This window comes from Sander vitreus, chromosome 14 (genome assembly GCF_031162955.1).
Source record: "Sander vitreus isolate 19-12246 chromosome 14, sanVit1, whole genome shotgun sequence".
Lineage (NCBI taxonomy): Eukaryota > Metazoa > Chordata > Actinopteri > Perciformes > Percidae > Sander > Sander vitreus.
Genome location: NC_135868.1, coordinates 5,330,626 through 5,353,404, shown reverse-complemented (window position 1 = coordinate 5,353,404; position 22,779 = coordinate 5,330,626). Strand labels below are relative to the sequence as shown.

The 22,779-nt window shown below is 42.9% G+C and overlaps 1 protein-coding gene across 1 annotated transcript in view; it reads left to right on the top strand.

Moving 5' to 3' along the window:
• The first annotated feature begins 272 nt into the window (after nucleotides 1-272).
• The window catches only part of shisa7b (shisa family member 7), a 22,749-nt gene continuing 242 nt past the window's right edge, over nucleotides 273-22,779 (top strand). The window contains exons 1-8 of the mRNA XM_078268502.1: nucleotides 273-1,852; nucleotides 4,590-4,832; nucleotides 5,382-5,498; nucleotides 7,443-7,588; nucleotides 10,210-10,278; nucleotides 14,088-14,318; nucleotides 18,931-19,312; nucleotides 20,605-22,779. The exon at nucleotides 20,605-22,779 is cut by the window's right edge and continues 242 nt beyond it. Coding sequence (XP_078124628.1) covers nucleotides 1,437-1,852; nucleotides 4,590-4,832; nucleotides 5,382-5,498; nucleotides 7,443-7,588; nucleotides 10,210-10,278; nucleotides 14,088-14,318; nucleotides 18,931-19,312; nucleotides 20,605-21,097 — 2,097 coding nt within the window. The 5' untranslated portion in view covers nucleotides 273-1,436 and the 3' untranslated portion in view covers nucleotides 21,098-22,779. The remainder of the gene's footprint in view (nucleotides 1,853-4,589; nucleotides 4,833-5,381; nucleotides 5,499-7,442; nucleotides 7,589-10,209; nucleotides 10,279-14,087; nucleotides 14,319-18,930; nucleotides 19,313-20,604) is intronic.

The following is a 22,779-nucleotide window of genomic DNA, read 5'->3' as shown; positions in this document are numbered from 1 at the left end:
AGTTTCCGCCGTCGCCCCGTGTTCCTCTGTCTTGACGGATGAATCCGGACATTTTCATGTCTGTTCTGTGGGCAGAACCTCTCTGCCCCGCTAGAACCGGGCCCAAGCCCTCCTTCGTTCTCTTTTGTTGGGCCAAGCTAAATTCAGAGCAAAGACACTCACACAAGGGTATCGAACGCACATAAATCCTCCTGTTTTAAAAAAAAAAACTTTTCTTCTTTTCTTTGTCATTTTGACACCGGTTTCTTGCTATTGATCACTCTTTTGTGAATGCCTTGACATGCTCATTTATTGAACTGATCTCTGTTCTTTAGTAGCTGCTCGATGTTCAGTTAGCAGCTTTATTTATCAAAACTCACTGTCCACAACTTCTAAATTCACCATTCTACTATAATTAAAACCCAAATTTCAAGCATAATTGACCTTTAACAGATTCTCTTCCTCTAAACCCTTTGAAAGGAAGAGTTTGTTTATTGGCAAATTGTGAGCAAACACAAATTTAAGTCACAGCTTGTTCACTCGTTCACTAAACAAAGCTGAGATCTCTGAAGCTGCCAGCACTATTGTTTACAGACACGAGACGCGCAGGGCTCCTAATATTTTGATTTGAAAACAAACATTATTTTTCCATGTATGATTTTACATAAAACAGGACAACAGAAGTGCCAAGCTCAAACTAGAAAACATCTGACATCTGTTAAAGCTCATCAAACGTGAAACATAAAGTTTACATACAACGCTAAATGTTTACAGACTACTGTTTTTCCATCGCAGTTTCTTACGTGAATCGTAACTTTCGTGCCATAAACTCCTCCAAGAAAACTCTTCAGTTGGAGATATGTAAGACTCTTTTTGTGGAGCGGTCATTATTTTAAAAGGAGTCTCATTTTATTTACAGAAAGTGTAAAAAAACAAACAAAAAACGTACTGCCTATTTTGAAGATTTAGAATTTTGGATTAGAGACTGTAGACCAAAATCAAATATCCGACACCTGCTGCCATAAAACAACTACATTATTCTATATTTATAATCTGTCAAAAGTTTTCATTTCAGAACAGCCATTCCACAGCCAGTTCGTACAGGGCCTAAAAAACCCCTGAAAGACCTCAATGTTTACAAAAGCTGCTTAAGGGAAGGATTTGTATACCAGGAGAAATGTTTACATTAAGCTGAAGGAGTGAAATGCCAAACACATTCATGATACATTGCTTGAACTAAGTGAATCCGCTGAACTCCACGAGAAACCCTTTGCTCCTGTGCGGTTTGTACAGAACAAGAAAGGGATTGGTTTATCGGACTTTTCATACACAAGGTTTTTATAAGTCAAGAAGCCGCCATCTTGGAAAAGGACGCTGACAGTTCACATTTGGAGCCGTTCATGTGATTTTTGTTTTTGTTTTTGAAACGACGGCTCAAGAACTTTTGTGATCAAACGATGAAACCTACAACTTTAAGAGCGATGTTTTGCTCGTCCCTCGCTCTCCTGCTTTTCTCCTGCCTCGCCGTCTCCACGTTAACCGTCGCCACGGAGCGACGTGCTGTCGACAGCGATGTCAGGACTCTGACCGCCGGCAGCAGCTCCGCTGCAGCCGGTAAGAAGAGCACCGCCTTGTTCCTCCTGACCGGCTACAAGCCGCCGCTGCCCCCGCTGCCCGCCGGGCCCAAAGTGGCGCCGAAAGCGGCCGAGGTGGAGGACAGCGATGATCCACCAGTTGTGGCCGAGCTCCCTCCCAAGGCCCTCCCTCAGACCATGTTGCCAAGGAACATGACGGCCGACGCCCTGAAGCCTCCGCTCGGTGCGGCCCAGGTGGCTCCGCCTCCCAGACAGCTGGTGGATGTGGACGTGTGCAGGTACAGCTACAACTTCCTCTTCTGTTGTGTTTTGTGGATCTGTTTATTTGAGTATTAAAAGGCAGATGAAAATCCGATTTAAATACATAAATCAAACAACCTCTTTAAAGGGACTCTAGTAACTCGTGTAATGTAAACTGTCGAGGATCAGTGTCCTCTCGCAGCAGAAATGGCAACAACTTTTAGGTGCAAGGGGACAAAACTCCAAGTGAAAAAACAGTTCAAATCCAATCTGCTCCCTTAAGAAAAACTGGTGGTTAAAACCTGTAAAGACCAAAATTGATGAGCCTTTGGTGGGCTGTATAAAGTCGACTACGGCTCCCAGCAGAGGGGCCACATCTCCTTTATAGCCCAAATGTACTTCCATCCATTGTGATGTGTTCATCACACTGGATGCCATAAAAAAATGAAAATGAGGAGCATCATTAATCTTTTCCTCCTGCAGCAGCTCTGATCTCGATCTCGCTGGAGCTTATATTTTTGCACTGAGAGGCATCTTACTGTTGCTAGGCAACATGTAATCAGCTCTAAATCAGTTGCGTGCTGGTGAGTAACCCCCCCCCCTCAGGCGAAGCAGCACCATCAGTAATACCAGAAAATGATATAAAGCTCCTCACTTGTGTTTGTTTATATCTTGACGTTTCTTTTAATGTTGCTGTCGTCTCAGTCTGTCAGATTACATCATAGCTCAGTGACAACAGCTATTAGCCTTTACTAAATTTCTGGTTTTGGGCATGAATTCATGCCTTAAATGACTCCCAGAAATCACTTCAGTAGGAGATATGTAAGACTCTTTTTATGGAGAGGTCATCGTGTTACGTGAGTTTACAGTTACAGTGCTGCTCATAAGTTTAGGAACCCATGCTAAAGTTCAGCATACCTAGAGATTGGCATGGTTTTATTTCAGTTAGCCTAATAGCTGGTTTGATTTGCATTGAGAGATGATTTTATGGAAAGTACCCCATGCCAATCTCTAGGTATGGTGAAGGGTATGTGATGATGTGGGGCTATTTTAATTCCAAAGGCCAAGGGAACTTTATCAAGATGCATAGGATCAAAGTATCCTGGATCCTTTAAAAATAAACATCTGCCTCTATGGGAATTTAACACAGGGGTGAGTATACTTATGCCCCCTGTATTTTGAGGAAGAACATTTATTTATTTACGATACATTGTTCATTCAAAAAGAAAATTGGTGTCCTTAAAGGGTGGATTTTTCCAATTTCCAAAAGATTATTTTTTTATTCCTCTTTTTAGTCAACTTTAGCATGGGTTCCTAAACTCATGAGCAGCACTGTATGTCATGTCAAGACCTATTTTGAAGGTTTGATGATGGTGATGATAATCTTTTTCAACCTGAGGTGCTCAGAGGGCTCCTCCAACAAAACACAAGACCAACTAGAGCTGAAATGAGCTAAAAAAGCTTAAATCTCATTGGAAACGATTGCGAAATGTCGGCCTCCACTGCTTAAAGTCTGGTAGCATTAGCATTATCTTTCATACAAAGGAGTTCATTCGTCTCCAAAACGAGGCCTCTCATCGTCCTGTAAAGTGCTTTATAGCCTTGTGGAGGCACATCTGTGCTGCTTTAAAGTCAGATAGTAATGGGCTTGGATCAAATATGACCATGAGAAAATGTGCATTAGCTCATTGGAAAACTGCCTCTGGAAACACTAACATGTTGTTAGACATTGGATCAATAAGGCTTGGGCCTAAATGTCATGTTTCACCATGTTAGTCATTAGGTATTGCCAGACCTATCTCCACACCGCTGTGGAGTATAAGGTCTCGCTACACCACACATACATGCTGGGATAGGAGAAAAAACACTCTGGGTTGTTCGCGTTTCTTAAACCAATCCCGCTCGTCTTGGGCGGCGCTAGGAGACGGTGGCTCTGCAAAATAGTCTCAGTAAGGAACTTGTTTTGGTGGAACATTTGTAACCCGCAACAAAAAAACGCCACATACAATATTAAATTAAGCTAACTGTTCACACAATACACTAAAGTGAATTATTTAAATTAGCTGATACACGGTTAAACCTCATTTGCTCCTACCAGTGTATTGCATGTAGAGATGGTCCGATGCCATTTTTTTGCTTCATGATACGGATTCCGTTACCTGAACTTGCGTATCAGCCAATACCGAGTACTGATCCGATACCAGTGTGTCATATATTGTATTGTGTTTTAACAGCTGTATACTACGATCCCTGTATGGATGTGATTGTGTACAGCCTGGCTCAGGTTAAACTTTTCCTGAAACATGAACGCCATAGAACTTTCTTTTCTTATCCAGTTTGACAGTGAGTCATAACAGAAAAAGAACATAAATAAATTACTTTAAAGTAGATTTTCTTTGGGGCTAAATTACATGGTATTGGATCGCTGCATAAACTCAAGTACTTATCGATACCAGCATTTTAGGCAGTATCGGAGGCTTTTCCGATACTGGTATCGGTATCGGAACATCTCTAATTGCGTGTGTATTTTGTCCATAGCAAATCCCCGCCAATCGGCCCCAAAACGTCCCAGTTAGAAGGTTGTTGTTGTTTCCCGAAGAGAACGGCGCTAGACAACGTCAACACGCGGATGTTCCAGCGATTATCCTGGAAATGAACTGAGTCGTCGATCCAGACTAGTCATGACAGACCAGGTTTAGAAAGAACCCTAAATGGTACAAGCGGCGGAGACTTTAACTTTTTTTTTGGTTAAACTTACCCACTTTTGTTCCACAGGGGTTACTACGACGTGATGGGGCAGTTTGACACCACGTTCAACTGCTCCAAGGGCAGCTACATCTACTGCTGCGGTACCTGCCACTACCGGTTCTGCTGCGAGCACCAGAGGAGCCGGCTGGACCAGGAAGCCTGCAACAACTACAACTCCCCCGTCTGGGCCGACCCACAGGTCCCCATCACCGTAAACGAGGACAACAAGCCCGACCCGGACTTTGAGACTCTCCAACAGCAGAACAGCAGGTCAGAGTCTGGATTTGTTTGTCACCGCTCGCATTATTTAAAGCCATTTTAAGGAAAACAAATAAGTATTGTTTTATAAACGCACTTCCTGATCTCTTTTTATTTAAAATAAAGACAAAAAAAAACTTTTATTGCTGCATTTAACTACCTAAAATGATCATGTGTTTTGTATTATTTTGGTTTACAAAAGAATTTCAGGAATATACATACCACAGTGCCACTTTTTAATTTGGAATAAACCCAATTTTTAGATTAGCAAGAGTAGAAGTAGTAGGAGTAATACATGTTACAATCATAAAGTTGTAGTAGTATTTGTTCTTGTAATGTATATGCATCCTAATATAGTACACAATGGGACAAATTAGATGTCATTACATGATGATACATTATATCTTCCTAAAATTGTTGTGCTTTTTCTACAACCCACTTTTATTCGTCTTTGATATATATATATATATATATAGCCTATATGAAATGACAACGGCATATAAAGAAATAATAGAATAGAAGCATAAATAACTAAAAGATGTAATTTCCCTCTTCATACAGCACGGCCTATGTGATCGGAGGTGTGATCTCCTTCACGCTGGTGGTGGCCGTGGGCGTCAGGATCGCCTTCAGCAAGGTGGCGCGGCGACCCCGCAACAGGGACATCAACATGCCCAGGTGAGACCACAGGGCGGGTAGGGTGGAGAGATTCCTGGTGGTGATGATTTAGACAGAAGAGAGAACATCAGTGCACCAAGGTGTGACTGGAGAAGAGTCAATATCAGACAGGAAGTGACTTTCAGACCTGGAAACTGTTCCAATGCTTGCTTTGTCTGTTAGGCTTTCAATCATAAACAAATGTTCCATAATGACTCTCTAATAATGCGACCGGATGATTGCAGATAGAGCTGTAATGCTCATGAAATATTTAGCAGCAAGTATACAAATAGGAGGGCACCTGGTTAGCTCACCTGGTGGAGCGGGTGCCCATATATAGAGGTTTACTCCTTGACACAGCGGCCACGGGTTCGATTCCCCCCTGCGGCCATTTGCTGCATGTCATTCCCCTTCTCTCTCCCCTTTCAGGTCTAAGCTGTCCTATCCAAATAAAGGCCTAAAATGATCTTAAAAATGTCTCTTTTTTTTTAAAAGAAAGTATACAAATAGGAGTGGTATATAACGCGAGTATGAACTGTGTTGGAAATATTAGAGAAATGAATACGAATACTTAGATTTTTGATACTTGAGTACATTTTGCTGATGATACTTTTGTACTTTAGTGAAATTGTGAAGGCAGGACTTTTACCTGGAATTAAAAATGTCTATAGTTTGTCATCAGTACTTTCACTTAAAGGGATAGTTTGGATTTGTTGGGGTTGTATAAGGTTTTATCCATAGTCAGTGTATTACCTACTACTGGCTGTCGGCACACCGCCAGTTTGGAGAAGCAGGCGGGAGTACTGACACGGAAGCAAAGTGATGTACGGCTATGGACGGGGGCAGCAGATAAACGATTTTAGACACCTAGCAAAAATCTATATCAGTTTAGTGTACGCTATATTTAGAATATTTTCACCACTTTACCTTGCTGTCAGACAGCCCTTTACAACGGGGAGCTGAAGCCGTTGTGTCGCTCTCTTCAAAGCCACCAGACTCCTTTTGACAAAAACATTTCACATTCATTTCTCAGTCATTTTACCTCGCGGAACACAGCAGTTTCTGGTGTACTGCTGCCTCGATCGGTTAGTTTGTGTTAATTGTGTGACTTTGGTGTTGAAAAGAGTTAGTCCGGATTCACCAAAGTCACACAATAACCCAAATAAAAGAGTCTGGTGGCTTCGGCAAGAGCATAGACAGCGACTTCAGTTCCCTGTCGTAAAGAGTTGTCTGATGGCAAGGTAAAGTGGAGAATGAGGAGAATGGAAGTGTTCCATAATGGATGCCTCTGACGAATATGCCAGATCTTTTGGCCTAATAAGATCTCCAACAATGAACTGTACAAGAAACCGGGAAGCCGGAGCATCACCAAGGAGATTACGCACAGACGCCTGAGATGGCTAGGACATGTGTTGAGGATGGAGCAGGACCGCATCACAAAAGTCGCTTTAAGATGGACACCACCTGGCAAACGAAAACCTGGAAGGCCCCAAACCACCTGGCGCAGAACTGTGACACAAGAGCTGGAACAGATGAACCTGTCATGGGGAGAGGCCCAACATGCTGCCAGGGACTGAATGCAATGGAGAATGCTCATTGAAGCCTTATGTCCCATAGGGGATGAAGAGGAGTAAGTAAGTAAGTAAGGTAAAGTGGTAAAATAGTCTAAATATAGCGCACACTTAAACTGATATAGGGTCTTTTTGGTGTCTGACTATAGAGAAGTACCTCATCCAACCGCCCTTAAAAAAAATCCCAACTTTCCCTTTAAGTAAATGATTTGAATACTTCTTCCGCTGCAGTTCACAGCTTCAAACACTGGGTTTTGGAGTTTGGTGAATATATGAATGTTTCCTCCGTATTCTTCTTCTCCTCGACTATGCCTTTCTGTCTCTTTCTGACCTTTCTGTCTTTCTCTTTATCCTCCCTTTCCCTCATCCCTTCCGCCGTCCTCTGCTGTGTCAGATCACTGGTGGATATCTTGCGTCACCAGTCGAGCCCGGTGCAGCAGGGAGAGAGGAACAACACCACAGCGTTGACCACCACCGCCTCAGACGGACGAACATCCAAAAACCACTACACCCCCATCCTGCAGAGCAAAGACAACCGCAGTAAGTACTTCATGGTAAAAGAGCAGAATTGAGAGGAGAATGCATCCTATCAATTACACACTTTCGCCATAATGTTGAGGTGAAATTAGCGGTGCCATGTCCCCATTGGCATGGATGGTAATTGCTTTTGTTCAAATGTCATTATCAGTAAAACGCGTCACACTGAAGCTGGAATACATTTGTTGCAACTGAGTTAGTCCTCTATCACACTGCCTGCGTGGCGTGAGCGTGTCAGCTGCGTGGCGTGTCCGTTTTTATTTCGGCTCCCATGTTAACAGGTTAGAGCTTGCACACTGCCTGCGTGACACGCATGTCTCGAGCCGCGCCGAAAACACGTGCATGCTAGGAATAGGACCGACGCCTATTTTTCACGCGACACGCAAGCGTGTTGGAAGCGTTTCCATTCAAAATAGAATAGGAAAAGATGTTTATATGTCATTTTGCCACGAATACATTTAATAAATGACATGTTGATGTTTGAAAGTCTCTAGGTTTTGACATAAATGCAGATATAAATGTAATTAATTGTAATTAAAATAATTATCGATTTTCAAATATTGCACCTGTCAATACAGAACGAAAAATGCCGACGCTGTCTTTGCTGTAATCAAATCATTATATAGGGTAGAAGAACACGCTATTATTTCATTTTATCGATGGGAAACATACATGTGTACAGACAAGGCTAGCAGCAGCAGCTCCGCGTCAGACACGTTTCTGGTGTGTAAAGACATAGAAAACGCCACGCAGCCGCCACGCAGCTGACACGCAACAGAAACGCCACGCTCACGCCACACAGCCAGTGTGAAAGAAGCCTTAGCCTTTGTTTTGAAATGAAACCACATTAGTTCATCCATTTGCAGAAAGTTTGTCTAATAATCCTTTTGATTGCTTATAATGTGGATTCACCTTAATTTATTGTGTGTTTGGTAGGGAATAACTCTAAATGTAACCACACATTTGATGCATTGTGCCAACAGAAATCACTTCAGTATTTCTGTGCATGAATAATGAATGCAAACGGACTACAAAACTGGATGTTCAGCTAGTCATAATGTTCACCTAAAAAAGTTGTTGATCAACTAAATGCTCAACATGGCACAGTCACTGAACTTTAAACCTTAACAGTGACGTTTGTCGTGTTTCTTAGGTTGTGTCTTGGCCACAAAAAAAAATTTCTTTTAGTATTCAAATGCTGAAATGCAGTGGAAGTCATCTTTACATTGTCTAATGTGTGGGCTGTTGTTGTTTTTCAACAGTTGCTATCACAGATGGATCTTTTTCACAGTATTTGTTTCACATATTTTCCCAGCTAAGTCAAGTGATGTATGCTTTGTTTTTGAGGTAATCATGACACTGACAGTGGCTACAAGTCATCAAAGACAAATTCAACAAGTCTTTATTTAATGTTCTCGTTCTTATGCACCTCAGGCTGCCCACTCCCGACAGCTTTGAGTTGTTTCTGATGATGAGACAAAAATGAGAGTTGGATATCAGAGTGTTGGTGAACGTGTTTGTTTTCCTGTATTGTAACAATTCACACAAAAATAACACACACACACACACACACACACACACACACACACACACACACACACACACACACGTCTCTCTTTACTGCTCTGTCTCTCTCTGCTGCCACTGTCGCTCACTTCTCACAGAACAAGCTCTTCTCTTTCAGTCTGTCCAGGATTTTGCTAAATTGTTTAATGATTTTTTTCTGCACAACCTTCACCCCAAATTTCCACCAACTGCGTAACGGCTGCGGATCCGCTCCGGAACGGCGGCGTAGTCAATAGGTTTCCATTAAAGTCAATGTGTGTATTTCCACTGACTGCTGTCAGTCATGGCCACAGCCGTTCCACAACAAATCCGCACCTGGTGGGTGTTGAAGGACGGCGGAGCACGGAGCTGACACGCAGCGGAGCCGATCCGCAGTTGGTGGAAATTGCAGGTTAGGGTTTTAACAATAACAATATCAACTCAAGAAAAATGTGGTACTTTGGTACAAATAAAGATATCCCAAAATGCTAGAATGTTTGTATATTACTTTTTTTGTCACGTCAAAGACTCTGGACTCATAGTCCATATTTTTGTAATATTAATTGATTGTAAAACTGGATAGTAGGTTGCTTAAGATAGTTTGTGTTATTTTTATAATATGCAAACAACAGACTGAATGAAAACTTCTAATGGGGAATAAAAGGGTTGATTTACTTTCATCTCCTCCCACTCTGGAGTTGCCGAAGACATAAAAAGACGTAATGTTGCTTAATGTAAATCAGCAGAGTTGATTGTGGAAATGTGTGCCACTAAAGTAAAACTATCAACAACAAAAAAAAGCCAATACCTGGAGGGACCGTCTGTCTCTACCCTGTCTCTATCTTTCTGTCCCTCGCTGTCCTCTCTCTCTCTCTCTCTCTCTCTCTCTCTCTCTCTCTCTCTCTCTCTCCTCGCTCTCTATCTGTCCTCGCTCTCTCTCTCTCCCTCTCTCTCTCCCTCTCTCTCTCTCTCTCTCTCTCTCTCTCTCTCTCTCTACTGACACATATGCTTACTCAACACATGGCTCTGTGTCTCTGGAGTGGTTGTCCATCAGTTTGTCGGCTCTGCTCTCTTTGCAGCTGGGAACATGCACCACCATTTTAACCAGCAGGGGTCTGCCTCCAGCCCCAAACACTCTGCTACCATCGGTAAGCCCCGTGGTCAGCAGCACGGTCCAGCACAGGCGGCGGCGAGCCGCCGGCCGGATCCACGGCCTCACTACCACACTGTCTGTCTGTCTTGTTGTTGGTATGACGGCCTGTCGTCCTGCACTCTTAAAACAGCTGTGTCATTTCAACACACATTTGTTTTGGGTTTTTTTAAAGACATATGAACAATGTTGTGTTGAACATGACACATCTTTCATAAGAGTGTGAGCTAAAAGTTGTCTGGCCTGCCCTCTGCTTAATGCAAGCCTGTGTTCCCCACCACCACCACCACCACCACCCACTTACCACCACAAGCCTGCTTCCAAATGTGCTTCTTCTTCTTCTCCTTCTCCTTTCTGTGTAGCAGTGATGTGCAACTGTGCTTACAGCTGACACTAGATATTACCAGAGGTCAAGCCTTAAAGGGTAACTACCGTTTTATTTTCAACCTGGACCCTATTTTTCTGTGTTTTTGTGTCTAAGTGACTGATAGGAACAGCAGTCTTTGAAATTGGTCCAGTATTAAGCGTGAACGCTGTAACCGGCAACCACAGACCGGGCTGCAATGTAACCCTATGGGGCAAATGTGCATTGTCAATTTGGTCCACTAAAAGTGCTTTATTTTGCCACTGGAAGTGTCTGACAACATTATGGAAAGGATCCCTACAGAGATAGACCCTTTAAAAACCTATCTGAGACCTTTCTGTTTAACCAGAAACAGCTCTGAGGTCACTAGCTCTAAACCCACCAGACTCCATTTTAAAAAAACAATACTTTTAGTGTGTATAGAGCCAACATATTTTCACATGTAAATCGGCAAACTGTGTGTTTATTTCAACCAAAACTAGAGTTGTGATGGTTGGAAAAGTGTAAAGACGACCTAAGACAGCTTTTTATAGTTTTATTTTGTTTCTGTCGACTTGAGTGAATTGTATTTTACGATGCTAAAATTACTGTTTATTTACATGGAGTCTGGTGGGTTTAGCGAACGCATTTTTGCGGACGTTTTTATGTTTTAAAAAAAAGGATCTCACTCTTTAACAGAAAGGTTGACTCTCTTTAGAAATCCTTTCCATAATGTTGTCAGACACTTAGAATATTAATCTGAGCCCGTCAGTGGCAAAACAAGCACTTTTGTGAAGGTAAATACAAGCTGCACAATTGCCCTATTAACTTACATTGTAGCTTGTTTCGCCGCTGCCGACTGTAGCGATCTCACTTAATACTGGACCAATGTCAAACATTGTTGTTCCCATCAGTCACTTAGACACAAAAACATAGAAAAATAGAGTCCAGGTTGGTATCCTTTAAGCGATCTCACTTCGCTTTACCTGATTCTGTTTTCCCAAGCTTTGCACCAAGAAAACAAGGAAAACAAAGAAAAGCAATGCTAGCACGAGGGATTTATCTGTTGCTGTAGTTGTGCCCCGGAAATAAACAAAAAGTCATTGTACGTAAAGGCTAATTTGCTGCATCTAACATGGCTGCCACAGAACACTGAATAAGGTGTGTGGAAATATCACGAGGATGAAGGGAACAAGCGTGATGAGTGATTTCACTGAACTTTAAGTTGTTTCAGTGCCAGTAATTCCAAACCATTACACCTGCATGTGTCCCCCAGGGGATGAATTACACAAGAAGGCAACAGTAATGAATAAAACCAAATTGGATTACAGATTACAATAAAAGTTCTTTTTAAATTCAGCTTTTTATGTGCAGTAATATTGTCAATTATTCAGTTGCTAATCTTAACCAACAAGTGAAGTGTAATAACCTATATCGCACAAAAACAAACTAATAATGAAGTATTTGTTGCATACATTATTGCTAATTAGATTTGTTACTGTGTCTTTGCTGTGTTTTAAAAAAACTACTTGCTGTGGTGTTTGCACTGAAGGGTTTGCTTATAATAGGGTGCAATGGATAAAATGAATGGGCAAGGAGGTTGTTTCAGAACAGAAAAATACTTTGCACACCTACATGAGACGGGTGCGTAGGAGAGGGACGAGTAGGTCAAAAGTTGCAAAGAAACTCCAGCACACTGTCTAACTTGCAAAGATAGATTGAACGGCAATGTTTCGGTGCTAGACCGTAATCAGGCAAAAAGGAGGTTGTCTAAAAAAAAAAAGTTTTCAAAAAAATAAATGCGGCATTCTAGTTCCATCATTCGCCATTCCATTGAGATTTGAAAACTTGAATCTGTGATTCGTCCTTCGTTTTCGCTTGTGTCGTCCCCACTCTTCCTGTGTTAGATAACGTTAACGGCCTCCTGGGACGACACAAGAGCCGAACACTTCAGCTCTCTGAGTCAGAGACTGTGCAACACATTGAACAAAGTTCATCTTTCCATGACACCATTATCAAACCTCTCTGTCAGCCATCGTAGGTGTTCCAAAGAACAAAACAATTACCTTGCACTCATAGAAATGGCCGGGCTAATTCTGTATCGTGACACCGAAAAACAGAACATTTAGCTCAAATATTTGATGCTTTAATTCTCTGCAGCCTTCCTCGTGCTTTATAAACCATATAAAGCAGCTAGCATTGGGTTTCCCCCCCCCCCCCCCCCCCCCCCCCCACCACCGTATGCGTGTGTAACATGCACAGCACAGAAGTCGATGTGCTGCGTGTGGGTCCCTGGGTGACGCTTAACAGAGACATTATTGGCCATTATTGGCCATTACTGTCAATGGTCAATGACCAGTATATGTCCAGCAGTAATCTTAATGAGATCGCAGCTCATAATAACCATTACCACCCTGAATGGACTGGACATCGATTGTGTCTCAAAGACCGGAAACAACAGCAAATGAACAATTTTCCAGAGTTGCGCAATCTTTTATTGCTGCGTTATATTCTCACGTTTTTACCTTCTTTTTTTTTTAAATATCGGCTGCTGTCACCCAGCAGTTAATAAAGTTTCTCCTGTTCTCTTTGTGTAAATCTTGTCAGTGGTTGAAGATGATCCAGCAATGGGCAGCATGTGTTTGTCGATTTCAGATGTACCTTTTAGCTCGTTGTCCCCGTTTAAATGTACAGAACCCACACATGTGAGGTCACCGCTGAGTGCACCGACATGTTGGGTCACTAAGTGTCCTCCTTTGTTTGCTGTTTGGAAAATATGAATGTACTCGTATACTGTATGATGTAATGGGTATACTGTACATGTTGCAAAACAGCCCCTCCCGCATACTGCTAATCTTACGTAAGACAAATCATATTTATGTGTGTCGATCGATGTGCTGCTTTTTGCACTTTGCATAAATGTGAATGTGTGTGTATGTAGATTCCTCCCCCTGATGCTATCAGTGTATTTCTATGTATTTACATGTGGCTGTTATGTTTGTGTTGGAACCTCAGATGAACAGTACAGAGTTGTATTTATAGATGGTCGCCATGGAGCTCGGAGACACTTCCTGTGTTTACTGATCATTAACCAGCTTGTACTGAATCTTCTCTTGTTCTGTCTTCCCATTCTTCTTTCTATTTCTCCATTTCTTTTCCTATCTTTGTTTTCTCTTTTCCTTCGTTTTCTAATTTCTCTGTATTTTCTTCTATTCTATAATTTGTTCCCTCCCATCCTCATCTCTTCTTTTCCCCTTCCTTTCCTTTTTATTTGTCATGCTCCATCTCTCTCTTTCTACTCACCTCTTTTTCTATTTCTTGAACTCCTCCCTTTATTTTCTGTGCTCCTGTTTGTTTTCCTTCCTCATTTGTTATCTCCCATCTCTTCCTCACTTGCGTATCCTCTCCTCCATCTCCCCTCTCCTCCCTCCTCCACCCCTTTTTCCTCCTCTCCCTCCATCCAGAGCGTGGAGCCCGTATGAACAACACCTCCCAGCTCTCCTCTGGAGCCACCCTGCTTTCAGGCAGCGGTAAAGGTCCCGGCGGTGGCGGCAGCATCCTCGGCGGGAGCATGAGACACAACAGCAGCCACCCAAACTTCTCCCACTCCTTCCACAACCTGGCCCAGCTGCCGCCGTCCTACGAGTCGGCCATGAAACCTGAGATCAACCGCTACAGCTCCCTGAAGAGGCTGGGTGAGCCCCGCGGGGGAGACAAAGGGAAATGTGGGGGGGGGGTAGAAAGAGAGTGGAAATACAGGCGGGGGAGAAGGGAAAGAGGGAAAACTTGAGAGAGGGATGGAGAGGGGAGGACCAAGTGGGATTCATTGATTATTTAGGACCACTGAAGGCTTTCAGGTGAACACACACCAACTAGCAGTGATATTGGAAGTGTAGTGTTCTTGTGCTACAGTGGCTAAAAACTATAAACGCTACAAACGTGTGGTGATATTCACTACCAACAATGTACCCATAAGAACCCATAACTTAAGTTTTTATAAGCTGCCGAACAGAAAAACTGAGCTTTTATGAAGACAAAGGTGGAGTCAGACGTGAAGAATCAGCAGGAAGAATGGGAGGACTGTGGGATCCTGATTTAGGGATCCGGTTAGCCTAATTTACAGAAATATAGTTAGCCTAATGCTGACGTTTGGATATTTCACTTGGCAACGAAATGCTTGCTGCAAATGTACTGTTTGGCATATTGTTGGGATAGTGTCAGGATCCCACGCTCTTCCCATTCTCCCTGCTGATTCCTCACGTCTGTATCCACTTCTGTCTTCATAAAAGCTCATATTTTCAGTTCGACAGCTTATAAAAACTTAAGTTATGGGTTCTTTACATTGTTGGTAGTGCATCCCACCACGCGCCAGCTTTTAGGCATGCTTCGGTTGTTTGCTAGCAGACGGAATGGACGATGAGGCACCTTCACGCAATACAAGTCAACGGAGAGCAGAGAGTTGTTTTCCCCTCTGCTGGGGGCGTGGCTTTCCAGTATGACACGATGCGCTCTGTCTTTATTATAATCTCAAAAGTTATACATTATATACAGGGTTCTTTTGATTATGTTGCCCGCGTCACGTTTGAGCATTAAACATTGTAGCTTTGAAAGGTGGCTCTGGAGAAATTAGCTCCTTTGTGAATCATGGTAGCTGTAGTCATCTTGGATTAGAAATGCAAAACGTCCTTCTTTAACCACTAATGCAGTGTAACAAACTTCTCGGCATTGGGTGTAACCATGCCATCTCGTGGAGCAAGAAGCTGATGTGTTTACTTAAAATGAGACAAAAACTTGGTGTTTGGAACATACTAAACATATGATTCAATGGCAGAAAAATTGATTACACTCCAGAAAAAGTTACTTCCCGGTTGGAATTATAGTTATGTGACTTTAAGTATTATATAATTAAAAAAAAACATGTTTTGTGGAGTGTTGTCCAGGGATTTAGTGTTGCACTTCCACGTGAGACAGATTGAAATACACTTCATTCAATTAATGAATAAGGGACAGAAAGGTGGAGTTAGAGAGGAAGGATTGGGGAAATTAAAAACATTTTTAAAAAAAGGGCGAAAGAGAGGAAACATGGCAGAGTATAAATGTGGAGAAAGAGGCTGGGCTGACCAGAAGAAAAGGATCAGGGAGGCAGTGAAAGAGCTGATTGGCCGAATAAGGAAACAGCAGGAAGAAACGGCTGAGCCAGAAGGAGAAGAATGAAGGGAGAGGCGGTGAAAGAAAGGATTGGAGGGAGATGTGGAGATAGGGGGAGGGGCGTTGGCTGCTGGTCTGCAGGGGCCTGGCTGCCTTCGACGGGGAAGAAAAAAGATGTTTGAGAGGCAGCGGCTGGCAACCTCTCTCTCTCTCTCCGTCTGTCTTTACCTCTCGCCATGCGATTGCTGGGGACTGCAGGGGGAGGGGAGTTGCCTCTGCAGGCTAAGTGATGGATGATGGTTACTACATCAGGGATTGTGTGTGTGTGTGTGTGTGTGTGTGTGTGTGTGTGTGTGTGTGCGTGCACACGCTCCGTGGCTATATGTGGACGTGAAAGCAATAATGAGGTGAAAGTCCAATTGAGTCGCTCTTATTATTTCCGTTCAATCAAAAGGAGAAAACACTTGAATAGACGACGCTGTGCAGAGATCGAAAAAAGGCTTCTTCTCATTACACATCAGACCTTCAGAGGTCACCCCACTTCCCGCCGTCGTCTCGTTAAGAAACAGCAGCTCTGTCGCATTAATCACAGCCTTCCTGCAGCTTTTTATGGTTTAGATCATCTGTGACTACGCCATGGTTTACGCTTTCGCCTTGCAGAAGATGGAAACCGATGCTCTTCCCTTCACTCACCTCCTCATTTCTACCATGTCTCCTTCACATCGTTTAATCCACCACCTCCGATGATTAAACAAATTCATTTATAGGCAGCTTTGTTGCTGCACGTGTAATAGGCGACCAGTTTCTGAAATATTTTCATATGTACAGCATAGTAGTTTATGATCGCACACTGCCTTTTTCTCTGAAAATTAGAATTCAGTTCTTTTCTGCGTTTCGCGGAGTTAATCTATGATTCGAAGAGTGCTGACTGGACTGTTACGACTTTGTCTTGTTTTTTCTGTTTGAGTGTTTCTGCAGGTGGCACAATTCTCTCCCTCTGCTCTGTCATTGGGGCTATAAAGTCCAGCTGCTCCAATCCACAGTTCATCAAGTCCACAAGGAGCCTGAATATTCACTATTTACTCCTATAGTTCTTCCTTTTTTTCCTGTTAGTTCCAAACAGGGTTATTATGCTAAACGAAAATAAGCAGTGAAAAAATATTTTAGGTAAACTATAACTAAGTTACACTTAGTATATTGCCAGTTTAAAAAACAAATAAAATAAAAATGAACGTAAATCATTTCAGTTCTATTTTTTGTAGCTCTAATATATCACTACTGAAAAAAGGAGAGAGCATGGATTTCTGTCACCTGTCCTGACAGTGAACCACAGAAATTGAAGAGACTTGACATTCCAGGAGATGGCGCTGTGCCGTAACTGCTTTGGACATTAAGGTAGCGCAAAGATTCAATATTTACTTTCATGGCTATTCTCCAACAATGTATTTAGTACGTATATGTAGCTACATACGTCTGAGACATTATACCCGGCACTAACAAAAACAAAGTAAAACGAAACCTTCCTGAAAAAACTCAAACTAAACTCAAACTAGCAAACACACTCTGAAAACTAACAAAAATGAAATTGAAAAGTCAAAACTAAAAATTCAAAACTATTATAACCTCTGTTCCAAACCAACCAAAAACAGCTTCAACAGAAACCTGTAATTCAGACCCAGGCTGAATCACAGTTGCACTGAAAGAAAAACATTATTTTTTTTACATGTCTAATTATTAAATGTGTGCGTTTTCAGAAAAAAAACACCCTGAATGTCCGTTTAGCGGAACGCCTCTTCAAACTAAAATGTTGTGATTGTGACACAAAGACAGGGACTACAGCCTCTCGCCAGCCATTGTGTGAAACCTGGTCCTTTTGATGTCGCTCCCCGTACGGCGCTGCAGAAAGGACACTGATAAAGGCTTCTTTGTCTGCGGCGGGCAGCCGGGGAGAAACCTCCAGATAATTTGGCCTTACAGGAGGGGAGTAAACAGAGAGGGAGAGTGAGGACATGAGACAAACAGCGAGAAAAGATAGTAGTTTTTTTATAAAGAGACGGAGGAAACCTTGAGAGGGAGAGAGGGGAAAGGAAAGAGGAAAGAAAAGGAGTGGAAGAGACAAAGGAACAAACAGAAGGAGAGGAGAAAGTGGAAGAGACCTGACAGACAAAGAAAAGACAAGGCAAGAGGGGAGGAAGAGGTAGCGAGGTGGCTGGTTAAAGGTCAGGTTTAAATTGGCTCTTGGGGAGCTGCTTCCGGGGAAATACTTTGAAGATTAAAGCGGTCTCAGGCTTTGGAGCAGAAAGCACAGAGACTTCACTATTAATGAACCTCGCTAACTGTTCCCTCCACGTCTTTTTTGGTCTTTTTACTTTGTGTAATCCTTAATTTTCATGTCATTTAAAATCTCATCACTCTGTTTTAAACGTCTTACCTATGTACGGTCTATCTTTTGTCTTTTGCTCTCTGGCTTCTCCTTTACCTTTTTTATTCTTTCATGCCTCATGCAATACACAGTGTATCTCTCTTTTTGCATTATACATTCTTCTCATTTCCGTCTTCACTTCCTGTCCCTCTCTGACACGATCACCTCCATTTCACCTTTCGTTCTCTGCCTCTTTCACCTCATCGTGCTCTTCTTCTCTGTCCCGAGTATTTCACCTCCCCTTCCTGCCAAACAAGTGACTTATTTTCTTTTTCGTTCGACCTCCTTGACATTATCTGATTCCCTTTTCACTTCATCCTTTCCACCTGTCTTTTGTCTGCCCTATTTCTTTAGTTTGTTTTTTTTCATTTCTGTGTGTTTCTGTTCTTTCTGCCATTCTGTCTCTACTCAAATTTCAGTCTTTATGTTGGACATTTGAATAGGCCCATTCATAGCTTTCCATCATATTGCATGCTCTTCATCAGCAGAGCTTAACCCAGTTGTCATAGAATTGTAGCTGTTTACCTTTACAGTTTATCTTTTGTATCGTTGGAAATTAAATATATCTAGGATTTGGACTGTAAGTCGGAAATAAGAAAGCATTTAAAGACACCGGTTCGGACTCTGGGAAATTGTCATGGGCACATTTCACTTTTTTACATTTTATAGACGTAATCCTCTTTAGTTGCAGCCCTATTTACATATTACACATTTCTTCTTCTCTTTTGCTGAACCAGAGAAAGAACTTGACGAGTACTCCAGCTACTACAACTCCAAGCGTCGCTCCAACAACGCTCCGCCCTCCTTCCACTCCTCGCAGCACTACCTGCCCTGGGGAGGAGACTACACGCTGGGATCCCGGGGCACGCTGCCCCTCCACGGCTCCCGGCCACGCCTCCACATCCCCGCCTCCACCCCGAACCCGTACCCGCTGCCCGCCCAATCGCAGTACACCAGCTCCTCCTTCGACAGGCCGCCGCGCCGCGTCCGCTCCCAGGACCAGCTGCTGGCGCTCGGGGAGGGCAACACGCTGTCCCGCCTGTCTAAGAACCAGCAACACCAGTACTACAAAGCCATGATGAGCACCAGCAGGGGCTCCAACTCGCAGACGCTCCGCAGGTAAGAGATGAGGTGGACGAGCAGATGAAACGCTAAAGAGAAGGGAACAAGAGAGAGATGATTCTCAACTGAAGGTCTGCTTACTTAGTTGAAAAAGGAGGTTGCGCTGCAACAATAAAGATTCTACCCAAAATGCAATGAGCATGTTGCAAAAAGTGAAGAAAAGGTAGCACATCTCAGGTTCCCAAGTTAAGGAGGACATTGCACTTTTTTAATGAGGCTCACATCGGCACAAAGCCTTCTTCAGCGCGTTTAAAATAATCCGGTTCCATTCAGTGTTATACATACATTTTAAAATAAATAGAAAATACAGGTCCCAGGTTGCTCTGTGGCTAACCTGCTACTATGAGAATGAACACAAAAAACCCCACAAAAATTAAAAGATACAACATAAAGTTGCTGTTACACATCAGATCAACATAAGTACTACACAGAAAACGCACTTACTGCAAAAGAGGCAATCACTACTTTGATTAAAGTGTTAATAGTGTGCTGTATTTTAAACAATAACTTAAAAACAATATGAGATTAATAAGAATGAATGAAAACTATCTATCACAATATTGAAAACTGTGTGCTACTGTTATACTTTACATGACATCAGACAGATGTGTAAAACTTTAACAACTACAAGATACAATTTGTTTGAGATTCCAAATTTAAAAAAGGATATTTTATGAAGTGATAATGTCAGTTTTCGAATATAGTTAGAGATGTTCCGATAGCCTCCGATACTGCCTAAAATGCTGGTATCGGTATCGATAAGTACTTGAGTTTATGCAGCGATGCGATACCACGTAATTTAGCCCCAAAGAAAATCTACTTTAAAGTAATTTATTTATGTTCTTTTTCTGTTATGACTCACTGTCAAACTGGATAATAAAAGAAAGTTCTATGGCATTCATGTTTCAGGAGAAGTTTAACCTGAGCCAGGCTGTACAACCACGATAGCAATCATATCACATCCATACAGGGATAGTAGTATACAGCTGATAAAACACAATACAATATATGACACACTGGTATCGGATCAGTACTCGGTATCGGCTGATACGCAAGTTCAGGTAACGGAATCCGTATCGGGAAGCAAAAAAATGGCATCGGACCATCAATATAAAAATGACATCCCTTCATATTCAATTATTAAATGATAATATTGAATTATCACAAGAGCCATAAAGGCAAACTATAAAGCGGTTATTCAGGGCTTTTTCATGATTATTGTATGTTATGATTCTTGTATTGCGTTTATAATTTAATAGCAAAGAGATTAAACAAGTCTTTGGTTCCAGGTCCCACGAGAGGCTTCTGGTCTCACCTGACCGTCTGGAGGACCGGCTGATGATGGGCCTGATGGCTGGAGGAGGAGGAGGAGGAGGAGGAGGAGGCGACCGAGCGGGAGGAAGCGGGATGGTGCCCACTATGGGCCGGCTCAGCCACCAACAGAAGACCCAGTCGCAGCAGAACATCTGCGCCACGCCGTCCCTGGAGCGCCACCACATGATCAAGATGAACTCCCACCCGACGCCAGGCCACGACCGTGACCGCGACCGCGACCGTGACCGTGACCGCAGTTCCGCCGGCATGCCTGGGAAGGGCATGCCCGGCGGCTGGGACCCCCACGGGGGCCACGGCGGAGGTGGCGGCGGAGCGGGCCACCCCAACGCCCGGCGGATGGCTTTCGCCAGCAAGAGGCAGAACACCATCGAACAGCTGCACTTCCTCCCCGGAGGCGGAGGAGTGCAGGGACTGCGGACTGGGAGTAAGAACGAGGTGACAGTGTGAGAGGACGGGGTAGGGTAAGAGAGAGGAAGATGAAGAGTGTGAGTAGAGAGGTGAAGGCCGAAGCTGTGAAAAAGGTCAAGAGGCATTTAGTGGGAAGATGAAGTGGAGAGATGGGGCCGGAAATAAAAAAGAGGTTTGATCTCAGCTGGCTGCCTCGCAGGGCTGCACAAACAGACCCCCCCTCCCCTCCCCTCCATAAAACAAAAAAGAGGTGGATGACAACATTAATCTCATAGTGAGTATAGCCAATTGATTTCCTCCTCGTCACTTTGTGTGTTTTTAAAAAGAGAATATTCAGCCATTCTTCGAAAAGGGAAGACAGAAATGTCCACTTAAAAAGAGCAAAAAATATCATGAATGCAGCTCAAAGGCTGCGGGGTATTCGCTGTGACTTTTATTGAAGGATACCCACTGAGTCAAATTTGTTGAATTGTCTTTGAGTTTTATTGCACTGTCCTCTGAGTCCTCGAGAGCGCTGACAGAGATTCATCTGTCTTTGAATCCACTGAGGAAGATAGAGCGTGCAGAGGCAGACGGGTTTGCTTGTCTTTGTATTTATGATAAAGTGTTGCAAGTTGCTTTTGTATGAAATTAACCTGATATTAATAATAATAGTATTAACATTACTGAGCCCTGTAAGACTTTGTGTAACATATTTATCCTTTAGCCAGCCAGTTTCCAACCAGGCTGGAAAATGTGACCTTTCTCTAGTTGTGATTGGACTATCATCGAAGTTAAAAACATTGTCTGCAAAAAATAATCTAAACAAGTACAATTAGTCTGTCACTTGATTGCCTTCATGGCTTGATTTACACTTAACAAAAATGAAGACCTACATGGACACAAGCTGCTGTCATAAAGGCCCAGTCACACCAGCATTTTAACAGCAACAATTTGTCTGCAAAATCCATCCAAATGAAATTGCTGCTACTAATGAATTCAACGTATTGTCCTGTTTGCAAGCGAGCTAACACCCCGTCAGTCAGCAAAAATCTTGCTGGTTCAGAAACCTTGTATCCCTCTTCAATAAAACACACTTTATTGACTGAAATGTTGTAAAAATCCTGAGAACCAAAAGCCAGCGTGGACACAACGGAAATAGAAAGAAGCGCAGGGAGCTGTTGTGTCCAACTAGCGCTAGCATGCTTGCTAGCGTGTTAGCAGTTAGCCCGTTTAGCGACAGTAGTCCACCAGCTAGCCCAGCAAGCGGTCACTATGTCTGACGTGCAGATTCATTTCGCTGTGCCACGTTCTGTGCCAACTAGCGCTAGCATGCTTGCTAGCGTGTTAGCAGTTAGCCCGTTTAGCGACAGTAGTCCACCGGCTAGCCCAGCGAGCGGTCACTATTAATTAATTTCGCTGTGCCACGTTCTGGAGTGACCGGGCCTTCAAAGTCAAATCCACTCTGCGGTATGATTTTTCAGCTTAACTTTGTACAGTGAACTCTAGTGGGTGTATATCATCTATGAAACATTGTGCTGTGACCCTTTGCGTAATAATTAGTAAAAAAAAAAAAAAAAAAAAGAAGAAAGGGTTTTGACCAAAACATCCCTCAAACACTGTTTTCATTGTGAGTTTGTAGACGAGTCGAGGGTTTCTTTGTGCCTCTGACTGGCATTCAACAAAGCCTCCCGTGCTTCTACGACTTCCACATGCTACCTGCAAGTTGAGCTGCTCACCTC